An 18318-nucleotide genomic window follows, 5' to 3' on the forward strand; every position below is an offset into this window, starting at 1 on the left:
CAGGTGAGAAAGCCTTTCTTCCACCCCACTTCAAGCCATAAAAAGTGGGAGCAACCTCACAGGACCAGCCTGTTGGATCAGGCCACTGTGAGAACAGGATGCTGATCTAGGTGGGCCTCTGGCATGATCCAGCAGGGCTACTCTTACATTTTTTACATGGCGGTCGGTCGTGGACTCTCCTTCTCACCTGCATAGTAAGCCAGGACACGTTTCTGACGGTCAAAGGTGAACCACCGCTTCTTCCAGGTCTTGATCCTGCCACCCATCTTGACCAGGTAGCCTTTGCAGGACTTGTTGGTCACCCGCACCTGGGAGCAGGTGTCTACGCTGTGCCCCGATGCCTCCAGGTGTTTGCGCAGGTCGAATGTGGCTGGTTTTTGCTCCTGGATCTCGGCTGGGTTAGGATCCTGCAGGACAGCAAGCATGGCAAGGGTTAAATTTGGAAGTGGGTTTTTTTGGGGGGGGTGCGCGTTCAGAGCAGCCTGTACTCTGCGACTGCACCATGTAAGCACAAGAAGCCAAACCGGGCACAGAATTCAGTTTCCTAAGGTTCTCGGCTTTATGCTTTTGCCAAAGCAAGTTTCTAGTCCTTATGGAGGCAAAGAGAAGCTTGAAATACATGTGAGGGAAGGTTGACTGTCTAGAGCTGCTTTGTATGCTTCATGAAAGCCAACAGTTACCCGGCAGAACACCCAGGGAGTTATACCAGCGACGCTGGGACAAAAAGAACAGGAGAGGACTGTTGTCTTCAAATCTAGTACACCAGCTTACTGTAAGTATCTGATCTGGTCACTGTGGGAAACCGGCTAGATGGACTTTTGGCAGAGCTGTTCTTGCAGTCTTATAATGAAGCCTCACATTCTCAGGCTAGTGGATGGGAGCTGAGCAGAATTTGCATTTGAAGCTTGAGTGCCTTGTAGAACACATCTCTCCTCACTTCCTATATGCAAATGGTGTTTCTCATGCGGAATGGTCCAGCACTCTCCCCTCTAGAAATTGGCAGTTCCCTCGCTACGAGAAGCCAAGTTACAGGGAACCAGGCAGAGGGCCTTCTCGGTAGTGGCACTCGCCCTGTGGAACGCCCTCCCACCCGATGTCAAAGAGAAAAACAACTACCAGACTTTTAGAAGACAACTGAAGGCAGCCCTGTTTAGGGAAGCTTTTAATGTTTAACAGACCATTGTATTTTTAATATTTTGTTGGAAGCTGCCCAGAGTGGATGGGGAAACCCAGCTAGATGGGTGGGGTATAAATTATTATTATTATTATTATTATTATTATTATTATTATTATTATCAGAAGCATTACTGCCTCCAACCAGGGAGGCAGAGCACAGCCATCTTGGCTAGCAGCCAATGATAGCCTTCTCCTTCAAGAATTTGTATAATTCTCTTTTAAAGCCATCCAAGTTGGTGGTCATCACTGCCTCTTGTGGAAGAGAGTTCCCCAGGTTAACTATGTGCTCCATGAAGAAGTACTTTTGTTTATCTCTCTATAATAGAATTCAAATTGCAATACAATAAAAGAAACAAAGGGAGCACTATAATTACTATTGTTATTATTATTATTTATTAATTTACATACCACTTACATGCCAAATGGCTTCTAAGTCATATTTAACTACATAACCATTAGAAGACATCTGGAGACAACCTGGTTTAGGGAAGCATTTTATAGTTTTATTATGTTTTTATATATGTTGGAAGCCTCCCAGAGTAGCTAGGGCAACTATTATTATTATTATTATTATTATTATTATTATTATTATTATACTATAAAATCAATAAATAATTAAATTACACAGTCATAGTTCCATTGGGGCATTACAACATCCTTAATTAAAATATCTCCGCTTCTGGCATCTTCAAGCAGGACTGGGAAACAGACTCTCAACTAAACCTCTGGACAGGAGCTACTTAAATAAAAAGCCGATTAAGAGATTTAAAAAAATAAATAAAATAAAATAAAGCATCTGCCACAGAAACATTGCTTCCGCAGAATTCAAATTGCAACGCCATGAAATACAATGTAAGAAATGAAAGAAGCAATAGTGAAAAATCAATGTGAGCGTTTAATGAGGGCATGCCACGGACCACTTGAAGGATGCTTGTGGGCCACTCATGGTCCACGGACCACAGTTTGGGAACCCCTGACGTAAGCTAAGGCTATCAATGGCTACGATCGCATGATCTCTATTTGCTAACTGCAGCTCGGCTCTGAATACCAGCTGCAAGGCAGCAAGAATGAAAGTGTGTTATTTACACTCCTGTCCTCCTTGTGAGTTTCCCGTAAGCGCCTGCTTGGGCACTGAAGGAAACAGAATGCCAAAGAGCAGATCAGCCTTTGGTTTGACTCAGCTCTTAGGAAGAAGCACGGGCTTGCTCACATGTTCACAGAAGCTACCTCCTCTGCTCAAAAAGCTGAATTGTTGTGCAACAAGCACACAGAGTGCAATGAGACAGTGTTTGCGGGAGGGAGGCTTGATTAATTTCATTGTACACAGGTTGTACATTGACAATAAAGGTATTATTATTCTTAAATCATTTCCCCATCCCCCTGAGGTGTATGGTGGCTGTCCGGAATGCGCTCTGTGCATGCTCAAAGTCCTTCCCAGTTCACAAGATGCATACCAGAAGCAAATTTGCAACAGGCTCCAGGCTTAGTCTTGGCAAAGCCTGTTTGAGCTCAAGCCACCTTCCCGCCTGGGATCCAAAGACGAAAAGGGATTGTAAAAGCTCGTTTTTGATTTTGCAGAAGTTCTCCTACCTTGGTGGACGGGGGCACCTCCATGCGTTTTGCCTCCTCGGCTGCTTTCTTGGCCTCCTGCAAGGAAAGAGGGTTGAGCGGGCGATAGGCAGCGAAGCGCCAGCAGCCACAGGCATACCCCAAAAAAGACAAACATCACATGGGCACATGCACACAACCCCAAACCGCAAAAGATAAAAACCAAACGGACTCCCAGACTCCTCCCCTCACGCTCTCTCTCCGTGAAGACCAGGCGAGCAGAGAGCTGACATAGTGAAACCTGCAACTTCCTTGTCCTCAGAGGCACATGTCAGGCAACTGAGGTTACTGTGATTTATGTTCGCTTTCCCCCACTGCCTGCCCACCGGCTAGACCTCACTACTAACAAGATGTTGCGGTGTTCCGTCTCAAGAAAAGAAAAGGGAGTTGAGCAGAACAATGATGTTGTTAGTTAATGTTAGATTCTGGACTTGACGCTCTATCGCCAAGGCTTCCTGCAGCTGTTACTGGGGAGTTTTGTGTTATGTTTGTTTTGTTTTCATGGCACAATATATTTATAGTCCTATTCTTCTTCTTTTTTAATGTGCCACAAGTTGCTTGGAGCCCTTCCGGTAACAAGTGGCTAACAGACCTATTCATTCATTCATTAGCTAATGAATAGCAACCAATATGCAACTCCTAGTCATTTTTTAAACAATGCTTTGACATTCCTGCGTTCTAGGGGGTTGGGCTAGATGTCCCTTGGCAGTCCCTTCCAACTCTGCAATTCTATGATTTTCTCTACATTGAAACGAATAGCAGAGAAAGCATTACGTCATTAATTATGTTAAATCCGTAAAGTTGTGTAGCTTAGCATAAATAATTCCCCAAATTACATGAAAGAGCAGGCTACGAGAGCCGCATTTGGCAGAAACCGAACTGCAGCAGAACGGAAAGGGCGTCTCTTGCGACAGAGATAGGTCGGAAGGAAAACTGCTACCTTCTTCTCTTCCCAACTTCAACACCCATTACCCAGATCTAGTGGTAGTCTGGCAGTCTGATTCCCTCTGAGCTTCATGGCTAAGTGAGGATTTGAACCCTGATCTCTCCAACCCTGGCCTGATGCTCTGCCACTCTACAACTCTGAATTGCATTTAGGTGCTTTAGCATTTATGGCCTCATATGCAAAGAGTATATGGGTGATATTGTGCGACGAAACCCCATAATGCTGCTAATAGGGGAATCAGGTCCAGTAGATTTCATGGACCTGAGTATGCATGTCAGTTTATTAACCCACCCACCCCACTGCCTTGGCCCCTACCAAATTCTGCCTCATCCCCAAGCTCTTTTTACATCAGAGAAAAATGCAGGCGATGTACATAATGTTTAGCTTGGTCCTCATGCTCTTACACTTTGGGGAATGCGTGTGTGTGTTTGTGTTGGGAGAGCTGGAGAGACTTGTGGTATGTATACATGAGTGACATCTTCCCACCCCAAATACCAGGGATTATTCTGAAACCAGAGGAAGGCCAACAATCTTGGCCTGGAATTCGTTGATCTGACTTCTTACCCTTTCCTGCAGCAGCCGCTCTCTCTCGGCCATTGCCTCCCGCACCCTCCGTTCCATCTCGGCCAACTGGGTGACACAGTTCCCAAGGCTGTCAGGAGACATTTCTGGTTAGTGACGGTGGAAATGAGCAAGCAGATATCAGGGTGTCAGCCTGAGCCTGTAGTTCAGGACTGGCTGACATGCTTAGTCCCTCCAGATGTCGCTAGACTACAATTCCCATGAGCCCTAGAGAGCACGGCCAATGTTGTAGCTGTAGTCAGAAACATCTGGAGGGGACCACATTGGCTGCCCTGTGGTGGTGCATCAACATCTGGCGGGCCACACACAGTTCTAAGTATTTCAAGAGACACAGCGCCTCTCTCCACCTCTCTCTCTTCCGCAGGAGGGCAAGTGGGAGATCTCATGAGTCCTGCTGGATCTGGTCAAAGGACCGTCTAGTCCAGCATCCTGTCCTCACAGTGACCAACCAAATGAGAAACCCACAAGCAGGACATGAGTGTGACAGCTCTTCCCCCTCCTGCGATTCTCAACAATTGGTATTAGAGGCATACTGCCTCAAATGATGGAGGGAAGAACATAGTCACTGATCAAGCCAAGTAGACTTGCTAAGATGTATAAGACTGAATCAGATAAGTGCTGGAGATGCAATGAGGTTAAGGGTACGTTCTGTCATATGTGTTGGACCTGTAAAAGGGTAAAAGAGTATTGGGAAATAATTCATAATGAATTGAAAAAAATGTTGAAAAACACTTTTCCCAAAAAAAACAACAACCCCAGTGTCCTTTTCATTGGGGATAATTCAGACGGAATTTCCCAGGTGCCCAAAAAAGTTATTTATGTATGCCACCACTGCGGCCCCTGGTTTGTCAGCCCCCAAATGGAAAATGAGCAGGGTGCCAGCTAAAGAAGAATGGCAACTTAAACTGATGGAATATGAGCAGCTTGCGGAACTAACAAATAGAATAAGAGAACAAGAAGAACTTACGTTTAAAGAAGATTGGAAAATGCTTGTTGAATATATGGGGGGGGGGATAGTGTACACTTGAAAACGTTGGCAGCAATAAGATAAATTCAACAGTGTAAATAAGTTTCAATGGATGTAATAATGGAATACTGAATGGTTTAGTTTATGTAAAATATGCAGGGATTTATGTTATGCAAAATGAACCATGGAAAAAGAAGAAGGGAAGTCATTGATATTTTAAGGTTGTTCAAATGAATATTCTAAATTGCAAAACAGAAAATTTAATAAAAATTATTTTTAAAAAAGAACATAGCCACTGACGTTCTCCACAAATTTGTTCAATCCTCTTTTAAAGCCATCTAAGTCTGGGGCCATCACTGCCTCATGTGGATTCCCATGGTTTAATGTACTAATGGAATGGCACCTGCTGAGTGGAGAAGGCCGGACTGCCAAGGAAAAGGCAGCTGTCAACTGGGGAGGTGTTTGTTGGGACAGGCTGAGATTAAGGAAAAACGGATGTGCTCACCTATAGGCTCCTTGGCTGGACCCTCCTAGCTGCCCCACAGCTCCTTGGCCGGCCAGCAGCTGGTAGAGGGGGTTGTTGAGACGTGAATATTGCAGGTTTGGGCTGCCTAGGTAGGGCCTGTTGCCCCCACCTGAGAGCTGTGCTGCCAGCATGCTGGGATCCAGAGCACCTGGAGGGAGAGAGGAGGAAAGTGATTGGTTCAGCATCTCCCGAAAGACACAGGGCACATGGTCCTCATCAGAAGACAGTGAAACAGACCATTGATCCTCTAGCTCAGTACACTGATTGGCAACGACTTGAACCAGGGAAATTCTGCATGCAGGGCAGATGCTCTCTCTCTCTGAGCTATGGCCCAATACCCCCCCCCCAAAAAAAACCCTCTCTGGAAATTTTGGATATAATTGGTCACAACATAGGGTTCAAATCGCCACCCAGCCAGGATGCTCCCTGGGGAGCCTTGGACCAGTAACTATCTCTCAACCCTGTCCTACCTCACAGGGTTGTTGTGAGGTTAAAATGAGAGGGGAGAACCATGCGCACACCACATTGAGCTCCTTGGAGGAACAGTGGAGTATAAATGTACTAAACAGATAACAGGTCCATTTGTTTTCCTGCCTCACCATTTAGGTAAAAGAGATCGAGTTCCTGTAAAACATCTTATTTCAAACCTCTTGGTTCACTGCTTAGGTGTGGTTTGTTTGTGTTTTTGCCAGCCACTATGAAGTTCAAACCATGCCATCAGTGAAAGAATGGCTGATGAAAGGCTAAGAGTTGCCTCCCCCTGGAAACATCGTGGCTTTAGGTGGTTTTGGACTACAATTCCCATCATCCCTACCAAGGATCATGCTGGCTGGGGCTGATAGGAGTTGTATTCTAAAATGCCTGGAGGGCAGAGATAGGTTTACCACTGGCTCATACTTTTTGGAGGTGAAAGGGGCTTTTCACATCAATGGGTAAGGTGGATAGCATTCACTGTTTACTGGAATGGGTGTTGTACTTTTCACTGGATAGAAGTCAGTTTTTTGTGCTAAAGTGATAACAACAACCTCTGCAACCAAAATGTCATGTATATGAACCTTACCCACCCACCTCCAAAAACAGTATTCCTTGAATTTTCCCCTTTTTCTTGTCTCATGCTTTACGCCCACTCCAAATAACTGGTTGCTAGCTCATTTCTGGGCCCAATCCAAGGTGCTCACATTCATGTTTAAAGCTGTAATTGACTTAGGCCCCAAATACCTGAAAGACCACCTCCTTCTTTGATTGTTGTAACCCATCCTAGAACCTTAGGGTGAAGGGTAGGTAATTAATAATAATAATCCGTACCATGCATAGAAAGGGGGCGCTGTGCAGTCCTGGTCATGAGGCGTTCTCCTCTCCTACGGGGGAGACTTGCGGTCCTCTGCAATCCAATTGATCCCTGGGCAGAGAAAACAGGAAGGTAAAAATTAGGGTCGAAGCTCCCACTCCACTTCTCCCCTCATGCTTTGCAAAGAGCCAGGTTTTCGTTTGTTCGTTTGTCTGTCTGTTTGTCTGGTAATTTCTTAGGCAACTTTATGAGAATTACATCCAGTAAAATCCATCACACATAAGCAACAGCACTTACCTCTTGAGCACCAGAAATAGAGGGAATGATTCAACAACGTGGAGGAAGGGTCTATTAGCCACAAGTGGCATCTAACTTAACTTCTTCCTTCAATGGAAGGATTTAGAGCAAAATATACTGTGCATCAGGAGGCTTGGTTTGGTCAGAATCAAGTAATCACTTCTGCTAAATGAGCCACCACAGCTGCTAGAAGGCCATGAAAATTTGTGCCCTGGGCTTTTTAGATTTGTCTGCCCACATACTACCTGGAACTAAGGGGACGCATTGGGTGCCAGATGTGAAATATATTGGCATTATTTTCAGCTCTCCTACCCCACTGGGTTCCCTTGCTCCAAATCCTTTACAGGGGCTTCCACAGCAGCTAAACCAATGTTTACAAATTGTTTCCCCAAGGCAGTGCCTTCGAAAATCACTGCTTTGAAAAGAACCCCTTGTTTCTACTTTCCTTGTTGTTTGGTTAATGATTCCTTGCCAGAAGGAGGTGCTGGAACTTGGTGTGTGAAGTTCCCCATAGAATGATCCATTTAAACCCCAGGGGATAGCTTTGCAGTGAAGATGCCTTCAGGTTTTGACTCCACCTACCCTGGTTGACCACTGGATTCCTCTGGCCAGGGAGAGAGTTTCCTGTGCTGGCTGAGACTCACAAGAGCTCCTTGGGGCCTGAGCAATAGCATATTCCTGAACTACGGATTATTTGTTGATCCTAGCTTGCTCCTCGCACCTTACTCTGGTTCGCCCTCTGGCTGCAATTTGCTCTTTGGTCTTGACTGACTGACTGATCTCATGGCCCCTGGTTCACCTCCTACTGCCTTGCAAGGCTCAGCCCCAATTTTCCCCTAGCAAAGGGCAATCTCATATTCCCAAGTCTCTGTCCTTTTGCCCCTTGAGTCACTGCCATGTCTACTAGCCACGATGACAATGCACTACCCCCAGTTGGAGACAGTAATGTTTCTGAACATCAGCAGCTGGAAACCACAGGAGGGGAGAGTGCTCTTGCGCTCAGTTCCTGTTTGCAGGTTTTGGCCACTGCAAGAACAGGAAGGTGGGCTGGATCCAGCCTGATCCAGCAGGTTCTACTTGTGTTCTTATGCCAACATGCCATCTTTGTTCCAGAATCTACCTTGCAGTGGTGGCTGGTGCCCATTGGAACTGGTAGGGCAGGAGGGCAACAGTGGAACCACAGCCAGAAGGCAGGCATGTGAGGACTGGATAAGGGCAGGCTGAGGTTCCTGAATGTGTCCTATTTGCCCTAACAGACCTCCACTGCAGCAGTTAAGCCATTGGATATCTGCTGCCTCTACTGCTGGGACGCGGGTGGCGCTGTGGGTTAAACCACAGAACCTAGGGCTTGCTGATCAGAAGGTTGGTGGTTCAAATCCCCACGACGGGGTGAGCTCCCGTTGCTCAGTCCCTGCTCCTGCCAACCTAGCAGTTCAAAGGCACGTCAAAGTGCAAGTAGATAAATAGATACCGCTCCTGCGGGAAGGTAAATGGCGTTTCCGTGCGCTGCTCTGGTTCGCCAGAAGCGGCTTAGTCATGCTAGCCACATGACCCAGAAGCTGCACGTCAGCTCCCTCGGCCTACAGAGTGAGATGAGCGCCGCAACCCCAGAGTCGGCCATGACTGGACCTAATGGTCAGGGGTCCCTTTACCTTTACCTTACTGCTGGTCCATGATCCAAAGCACCCTGAAAAGATGCAGATGCCCCATTCTCTCCCATCAAAGACAATGCAGATCCAAAGGAGCTATAGCAAACATCTCACATAACCTGGTGCCCTATGGATGTTTGGGAGTTGTAGTCTGCTAACATCCAGGGGGCACTAGGTTGGGGGGTGGGGGAAGCACAGCTGCAGAATCACGTCTGTACACATAAAAGGAAGATAAGACACTGAAAATCAGCACAGACCAACAGGACAAGACAGACCTTGACAGAACTGCGGACGGAGAAGACACAGGAGGAGGAGTCTGATTGGTCGGAACCCAACACAATGACCTTCCGGTCCGTCTTTTGGGTGAAAGTGAGCTGCAGGGAGAGACAGACACAGATAAAAGGATGGAAGCGGTGTTTCTCCTTCCCCCCCCCCCAAAAAAAAACACACCTGAAATACTAAGTCAATCCTCTGTTGCTTTTACCACCAGAACCAATCAAAAAGGTGTGAGATTTTTCAGCACAGTCCCAGAAAGCTTTTCTCATGTGGTCTGGCAGCATACACGGTAGTTTACATTCCCCTGCCCTCCTCCCCTGCAAGGTTGGAGAGGCTGAGTTGACTCACAAAAATTTAACCTGGTTAAACTTCCCTAAACAGGGCTGCCTTCAGATGTCTTCTAAAAGTCAGGTAGTTGTTTATCTCTTTGACATCTGATGGGAGGGCGCCACTACCGAGAAGGCCCTCTGCCTGTTTCCCTGTAACCTCACTTCTCGCAGTGAGGGAACCGCCAGAAGGTCCTCGGCGCTGGACCTCAGTGTCTGGGCTGTTTGATGGGGGTGAAGACGTTCCTTCAGGTATACTGGACCAAGGCCGTTTAGGGCTTTAAAGGTCAGCACCAACACTCTGAATTGTGCTCAGAAACGTGCTGGGAACCAATGGTAGGTCTTTCAGGACCAGTGTTATATGGTCTTGGCAGCCACTCCCAGTCACCAGTCTAGCTGCCGCATTCTGGATTAGTTGTAGTTTCTGGGTCACCCCTAGCCCTTAAATATAGGTTTTGCTTGGTGCCCACACAACACACTCCTCAAAATGATGTTTCATTGTATATTCCTGTTTAACTGGGATTTAACATTTCTGTAGAAAATCAGATCAGCACATAGAAATGGTGAATCCAGATTGAACAGGGAATAAGACTATAAAGATGGCATTTTGGGGAGTACTAAAAAAAATGAGCATGCCAGAGCAGCACCAAGTCTTACATTTCAGAAGGCTGCCCCCCTCTCCATGACACTTGTGTTTGGTTCATGCACTAAAGGGGCTAACTAGGAGTGGCACCTTTTCTCTTGCCCTGGTTTCTGTGTTGTATGCAACAGGCAGAAATTCAACAGGCACAGCCTCCCTTAGATTTGCACCATTTGTTTATTCAAGTTATTTATATGCCACTTCTTTCAAAATGTTTCCAGATTGCTTTGAATACATTTTATTTTATTTTATTCTATTCTATTTTACACTGCATTGTTTTACTGTGTGGTTACTTGCAGCCCTGGGCTTCTTTGAGGATGTCAGGTGCACAGATAGATAATGAATAAATAAGTAACTTTGAATAAATAATAAAATTCATCCCGGAGTAGTTTATAATGCAATCTAAAACACAGCAATAATAATAAGTAAGATCAGATCAATTAAAAGAAATACATTAACATAATGCACAGATTAAAGCAGGAATTAAAACAGCCATGCAAATACTTCAATGGCAATGTTTTAAAATGTGGGATCGCTAGGCTGGAGGAATGTTGAATTTCTGCCTGTTATACAGCAGCAACTTTAGAGCTGAGATCTGGGGTCCCCCTCTGCCACCCCTGTGAATTTGCACCCACCTGGGTACAAAAACACACACAGAATCCTGGCTGATGGGAAACTTGGGTCACTCTCATACTGTCACTATTTGCAGGTGGGATCCCATCACCAGTTGCGCTATTAAAATAGATTTGGAGCTCTTGTAAAACAAACCCTTTCCCAAAAATAACTGGACTTTTTACAGTAAGGAAAGTGACGAGGAAATGCACCAGAAGGGAATAAATAACATTTGCTTGAGGTAATGTTGCAAAACCTCCCTGTAAAAAAAATCAGAACGAATGCTCAAGAAACCCTATAACATCCCCACAAAATTTTATGCACACAAATCTGGATGACCACTCAATAAGCAGGCTGTCTGGAAGCGGATTTGGTCTTGGATGGACACTGGCGGATGGAGAGACAAAAGGGAGCACCTGAAAGGGCTTACCTGAGTGACACCCTGCTTACTTTCAGAGGAGTCTTCTCCACCCTCCTCCGAATACTCCGGGCCCATGTCCATTAGGCGATTTTTCTCCTACACCAAGAACGACAACAATTCATATATATATAAGGGTCTGGTGACTTCTGTTTCAGTGTATCTAAAGAAGTGTGCATGCACAAGAAAGTTCACACTTATAACAAACTTAGTTGGTCTCTAAGATGCTACTGGAAGTAATTTTTTTATTTTGTTTCGACAACAAGTCAGTTTTGTAGACAGGTAAATTCCAGATGCAAAAGTTGCTTCAGGTCAGCTTGACCCATGAATGGATCTGGTGCCCCATTCATTTCACCTCCTCCCACCACCCCACATATTCCTACTATCAGTTCACCCACAAAAAATAGGTACTCTTCAACTGTCCCAGTAAAACTGGAATACCCACTTTTTTTCATGCGAGAACACAATGCTCGTTTTGGGTGCCATAATCTTGCTCCCCCCCCAAAAAAAAAAAACTGCCATGATCTCACTCAGCACCCCATGCAGGAGCACAGCCCTGGAAAAACTGTGTCTTTCAGGGGCCCAATCTCATGCACGTAACGTGACTCGCATGGACACACACCCTGGTTTTTCACCTTGCCGTGCTGGAAGGTATGAGAATAGCATCACGGTGTATTTAGTGCCCTCCCTCCTCACAATAAAACCCCTGGTCTCCTCCATTGCCATTGGGTCTAGCGCCACCTGCTGCTGGGTTTCCTTGTCTTCAGCACCACCGAGTCCCAATGGGAACCAGCCACCACTGAAGCCTAGGAACCAAAACCTCTGGTTTCCACCCCCAGAAAGTAGCTTAGTGGCAGGGAACTGAAAGCAAGACTTTGCATTAGTTGTTATCGTTGGGCATGGGAAGAAGACTGGTGTGGGAGAACAGGGAACCTGGGATCCTGGGTGTTTGCCTGGCTTTCAGCCAGAAATTCCTTGCTGCGCCAAGATTCCTGGGAATTCCTTACCGCGTTGAGATTCCTGACAGCCTCGCCTTTCTCTTGCGCAAATCGCTGGCTCTCGCCCACCATTTGCTCCTGTGTCAAACGGGCCTGTCCTTCCAGCCTCTGCACCGTCCTCTGGATACGGGGGAGAGAACCTGGTTAGAATCCTCAGGCTTCAGGGCAACACAGAGCTCTATTGCACCTAGAATAATTATACACAGGGAGCCCCTCTTGTGTCGTGGTCAGGTGCAGTAGATGCAAAAACACAACCCCAAGGTTATTGACTAATTAAATAACGCTTAGCTGATGACTCATCTGCCTTTTCACAGATTTAACTATCACGTGTGCAGAATACCCAAGCTAAACATGGATCTTTTTTAGATAGCAAACAGGTGAATTTTGTGCTCCTTTACTGAAAGGAAAGACTATCTTCTTTTTCATCCTTTATTTTATACATATCACAGCAGGTGGGGGGAGGAGACAAATAACACCCTTCAAAAATATACTTAAGAGCCTCTAAGTCTTGATCCCTCTGATTAAAAGTAGGCACCACTAGTTCAAAGGTGACTCCTGCATCAATTGAGCAACTAAAATTTCAGTTGGTTGATCTACTGATTGGACCAGATTTAAGTGTGCAGTCAAAAGAAAACAAAAGGAAAACAGAAGTACCAGATCTGTTTGCCGTTGCCTTGGCAAAGCAGCTTGGAGCACACAAAAAACCACCCATGCTACTTTTCAAAGAATAAATGTGTAAGAAATAAATGCTGTGCACATGAAAATGGCAGGATAGGAATGTCCCTCCTCATCCTGAAAAGAAAAACACTACAGCCCTGTCAGGGCCCCAGGTCAGAGAAGGCTACTATAGAGTGAGACAAACCCTGGAACTCTATTTATGGGTCATCAGGACTGCCACTTACCTTCCTTTGGTTGATGCTGTTCTGCAGCTGAGTGATCTCTTGGGCCAGAGCCTGGCAGATGGCCTCCTTCTCCTCTTCCAACCGGCTTTCCCGCTCCAATTGCTGGAACTCCAGATCTTCATAGCATCTCAGGGCTCCATCTAGCATCTCAGATGTCTGGGTAGAGAACCAGAGTCAAGATAGACTTCTGGGTCCCATCGCTTATTGCCAGAAGGACCCAGTGGTCAGGGAACTTATGCTACCTGCCAGATTCCCACAATTTGCAAGCCAGTAGAAGTTTCTTCCTGGCTTGGATTTTTTTAGGCCTGCATTGTGGAGACCAGCCTTCCCCAACCTCCTGGTGCCTTCCAGATGTTTTGGACCACAACTCCCACCCAACCCAGCTGTGGTATTGGGGGCTGATAGCACTTCAAAGCCCCCTAATTAGGGGAGCCTGTCCTAGATTTCACCACTTGAGATCGTAGGTTGGGAGAAACCACATTTTGAAATGCACACGGCACAGAGAACCCTATTAGAAACATGCAAACACATGGAGCTGCTGCCTTATACATCAAGCTCAGCATGACCCACACTGACTGGCAGCAGCTCCCCAAGGCAGGAGGTGTCTCCCAACTGTACCTGGAGACACTGGGGGTTGAACCTGTGATCTTTTGCACGCATGTGTTCTGCCAGTGAACCACTGCCCTTCCCTAAAGGTCTAGGCTAGAGCCCTTCTCTCCCTGATGCCTATCTTCCTATAAGCAGAGAGTTTGATGCATGCCTTCAAATCGCACCATCTGCCCCACTTGCAATCTGAAGTGGTAGAAACCAAAGAGAGAAATCACACAATCTGACCTGCTTTTCGCACGCCGCCATACCAGACCTGTTTCTGGCAGCTCCTTGCTGCACACTCACCTCCTGAAGCTGCTTCTGCATCCGTTCCCGCATGGATTCGGGCTGGTTGTCCAGGTGGATCTGTGATTCAGCGTGCTGCCGCTGTAGCTCCTCTACCTTGTGACGCTCTCTCTGCAGCCGCGCCTTCTCCTGCCGAAAAAGAGGGCAGGGAGAGCATTACTACATCTCCATGGGCAGCAAATATCCAGCCACTTTTGCTCCACCTAGCAAGTTACCAGATTAGGCGTTCCTTTCCCAACTGTGATCGGCGCTGCGATAAGCGCCGCTTGGGAGGCCAAGTTCTCACTGATGAAATAAAGGTGAAGTCCAGGCTGCAACACTTCAGAGTGCAGGCAAGCGTGCAGTTCAGGGTAGGGTCACCTGGGTTCAGTCTACCCATCACTTTTGCCAGCATGGGAAGATTGGAAGCTGCCTTGTGCTAAGTCAGACACATTGGTCCATCACATTGGTGACACTGCCCAGCAGTGGTTTTCCAGGAGTCCCTCCCAGTCCTACCTGAAGATGCTGGGATTCGAACCTGAGACCTGCATGCAAAGCAGATGCTCTACCGCTGAGCTATGGCCCTTCCTCTTCTCCCACTGGGGAATGGAAAGATATAACTAGTCGCTAAATAATCAACATTTTCCTCCTTCCCTGTGTTCTCTTCCTTCTCGTTGTGCTGTTATTCCTCACTGCTTCAGGCACTTTGACCTCCCAGCCCATCAACAAGGTGTTGTGCTCTGCTAGGAGCAGACTTTGGACATCAAGGTGGAGATTTAGCGCCCTCCTGTGTGTCAGCTACCTGTTAAGTTCCTTGCACTATTTAATTACAGGTACTTTTGAAGATTTTGGAAGGACTGCTTTTTACGCACATATATTCCTGGCAACAGCTTGTTGTTGTTATGCAGAAGTCCTGTGATGTGGGCTACTTGATGACAGCATTGGATATTTATTTATATAGGAAGAAAATATCTATTGCACCTGTCATCATAAATGATCTCAGGGCAGGACGCAACCATTTGCCATTTCTTCCCCCTACCACACACACAAAAAGCTGAGAGACCTAAGACAAGCAGGGAGACAGTGGGGGTGGCCTGCGTTGCAAGGGGCTGAGCTAGATGACCCCTGGGTTCCCTTCCTACTTTAAGTTCTATGAGTCTAGGACAAGAAAATGCATAAGGAGGAATATAGACAGCTGCCTTACACTGGTTTATCTAGCCCAGTATTGTCTTCACTGATTGGCAGTGGCTCTCTAGGGTTTCAGGCAGGAGTTTTGCCAGCCCTACCTGGAGATGCCAGGAATTGAACCCGGGACCTTGTGCCTATAAGGCAAATGTTCTACCAATGAGCTACAGTCCTTCCTCCATTCTGTGTGTAGGTGTGGTGGGTTTTTGTTTTTGTTTAGCCAAACACCGCTTTTCTGTCAACTTAAGCTTTGCTTTACTGTATTATATAACACTAAAAAGCCCAAAGTGGTGAACAATAATAGGGATGATGAGAAAGCCTTTGAATTTCAGTTTCAGTCTCCAAATACAGACAAACAAAGAGCCTCGTGGCACTTTAAAGGCTAACAAATTTATTATGGCATAAGCTTTCCTGACCAACAATGCGCTTCATCAGATGTGGAAGGTATATACATCCATAACATGTGTGTGTGTGTTTTAAAAGGAATGTGCATTGAGAGGTTAATGTGCATAGCAAATGGCCATTGTGCACATTAACCAGGCCTCATAGGGAATGTGCATATAATCTTTCCAAGAAGAGGCAATAATGTACATTTCCCATCAACAGACATACTCGCCAACTGCCCTTGCGGAATGTGCATATGTTGACTACATTTTGCACATTCTCTGGTCAGAGGTGTGCAATCGGTCCGCTGCCCAGGCTGCTTCCAGACCACTGCCTGATCTTACATGACACACAACATACCCTCCCACTGATCAGCAGAGCAGTAAGAAGGACAGGAGGCTCCAGATACAGATTAACTTTTTTCTGCAGTCCATCCTCCGCCACCTTTTTTCACCTGTTCACCAATCAACTGAGGAGCAGAAGGAGGATTGCAGGGAGATGAAGAATGCAAAACTTCCCTCCCCTTTCCACAGTCGTGATGGACCTTCCCACCATCACACAGTAGGGAAGAGTCATCCAACTGGAAGAGTTACCCAGCAGGGAAAACAAAGCTGGCAGAGAAAGGGTGTGATCCTACCCATCCTACCTGTGCCATTCATCATCAGCTCAGGATGATGCTATCAGGGCGACCACACATGATCTGACTTTCAGGGAGGTCGCACTGTTTCATTTCCAATCGGTGCATATCCTGCAACTTCCTACTGAAATCACATAACAAATATTCCTGCACTGCAGGGGTGGGTTGGGCTAGATGACCCTCAGGGTCCCTTCCAACTCTGCAATCCTATGATTCTGTGTCCCAGTTGATTTTTGCCCTGCTTTTGTTGCACTTCCACCCTTCCGGACAGCAATCATGCAGAGGCATCCAAGGAGCACCTCAGAACAAACGAAAGCAGGAGAAATCCACATGTTGCAAAACACACCCGCAATAAATCACCAGCCTGAAGAGGCCCCTGGAGGCTGACGAGAGGAAGACTTAAGAGAGGAGGCCTCACCTTCTCTCTTTCGGCGTGGCACCTGCGCTCCGTCTCCACGAGGCGTTTCTGCAGCTCCAGCAGCCGCTCCTCTTCCCTTCTCAGCTCCTGCCTCTCCTCCTTTAGTTCTCCTTGCAGCAAGGCTCCTTCCAGGTCCATCTGCTGGGGAAGGGGGCCATGTCAGAGGCGAGGTGCCCAAACATCCTGAATGGCAGCCAGCCAACCACTGCACAGCCACCAGGGGGCAGACGGGCAAGCGGAATCATGGGATAAGAGCAATCGAGGAATGCAGGGGAAGTTCTAACTTCCAGGCTCATCTGATCTGACCATTAGAGAACGCTCCTGAGAGCACCTTGGGAACTAAACACCGTGCGGCGAGGGATGCCCCGTTCTGCAGAACCAGCAGGTCCTGCTCTCTATGTATCTGTGACGTGCCTCAAGCCTTTCCCCACCTGCCTGGGTGTGGTGCCTCCACCATACCGGTTTTACAGGTGCCAATTGTCACCCATCAGACACCCCTTTCCTCGTGAAACAGGGAGGGGATTATAGGAGACTGAGGCGTACCTCAATGTTCACCTCCTTCTTCCGGTGATGCAGCTCCTTGATCCGATTCTCAAGAGCCGAGATCTTGCTCACAGTGTGAGTCGGCCGCAACTGCTTCTCCTTCGTGCTGCAGCCGATTCTTCCTGTTTGGGGACTCTCATACTGGGAAGGGAAACACGATATATAAATCAGGGTTTGCGTGTACACATGCAGGCTGCATTCGCACAAACGAAACCCTGTGGGTGGTTCTGATCCCCACACTGTAAGAGCTTAAGAAGGGCCTATATCTAGCTGCTGGAAATGTGGCAAGGATAATGCTTCAGATAAAACATACATTTGTACAACGTCCTACATTGAAAAAATTCTGGCAGGAGGTAATAGAGCCAATCAACATGACTGTATGGAGCAATCTTAAATTTGCAGAGGAAAAATATCCTTTTGAATTATGTACGCAACACATGGAATCTAACAAAGGGACTCTATGTGCCCTTACTATGGCAAAAAGACTGGTCTTGATGATCTGGAAAAATAAAAATGCAGCTCCCTTTAATGATTGGATTGAAGACATGTACAAACTTGCTGCACATGAGCAAGTTGTGTACAAACACAGATTTGCCATGGACAAATTTAATGATATTTGTTATAAATGCCATATTAGATGAAGGTCTGGTTAACTACAATAACAACAACCCCCCCTTTTTTTGTAATGTACATAATATCTTTTGTTGTTGCTGTTCTGTTTTGTTTCCTACATGGGTACTATTTCTTGTTTCTTCTTTTTGTGTCTTCTTTTACTTTGAGCACTTGTAATTTGAATATGAAATAATATGAATATGAAATAAATAAAGAACTTAAGAAGAAGTTGGGAAGCCTGCAAGCAGGATCTGAGCTCAAGAGCATCTTTCCCCTCCTGTGCTTTCCAGCAACTTGTATTCAGAAGCTTTGCTGCTGCGTCTAACCATGGACTTCCTTTTCACTGGAGGTACCAGGTGCAAATCAAAACAGTGACCATCTTTGTTCAAATGAGGTGCTCCAGCACTGAGCTACGGTGTGTTCCAATAACTGTGCCAAAAGGTGTGGCTGAGATT

The 18318-nt window shown here is 46.5% G+C and overlaps 1 protein-coding gene across 8 annotated transcripts in view; it reads right to left on the minus strand.

The window, feature by feature from the left end:
* Positions 1 to 18318, minus strand: part of PHLDB3 (pleckstrin homology like domain family B member 3) — a 37708-nt gene that overhangs the window by 4721 nt on the left and 14669 nt on the right. For 2 of the 8 annotated variants that reach the window (XM_083627265.1, XM_083627266.1), the window contains exons 3-14: positions 17252 to 17392; positions 16709 to 16846; positions 14106 to 14234; positions 13212 to 13367; positions 12319 to 12429; positions 11324 to 11410; positions 9315 to 9413; positions 7111 to 7204; positions 5785 to 5953; positions 4295 to 4382; positions 2767 to 2823; positions 188 to 407 (exon numbers count right to left, since the gene is read on the minus strand). In XM_083627265.1, the coding sequence (XP_083483391.1) occupies positions 188 to 407; positions 2767 to 2823; positions 4295 to 4382; positions 5785 to 5953; positions 7111 to 7204; positions 9315 to 9413; positions 11324 to 11410; positions 12319 to 12429; positions 13212 to 13367; positions 14106 to 14234; positions 16709 to 16846; positions 17252 to 17392 (1489 nt within the window). Of the gene's footprint in view, positions 1 to 187; positions 408 to 2766; positions 2824 to 4294; positions 4383 to 5784; positions 5954 to 7110; positions 7205 to 9314; positions 9414 to 11323; positions 11411 to 12318; positions 12430 to 13211; positions 13368 to 14105; positions 14235 to 16708; positions 16850 to 17251; positions 17393 to 18318 lie in introns of all 8 variants that reach the window. The other 6 variants (XM_083627263.1, XM_083627264.1, XM_083627267.1 and 3 more) reach the window with 3 other exon arrangements.

The sequence above is a fragment of the Podarcis filfolensis genome (genome assembly GCF_964270895.1).
Source record: "Podarcis filfolensis genome assembly, chromosome: 8".
NCBI lineage: Eukaryota > Metazoa > Chordata > Lepidosauria > Squamata > Lacertidae > Podarcis > Podarcis filfolensis.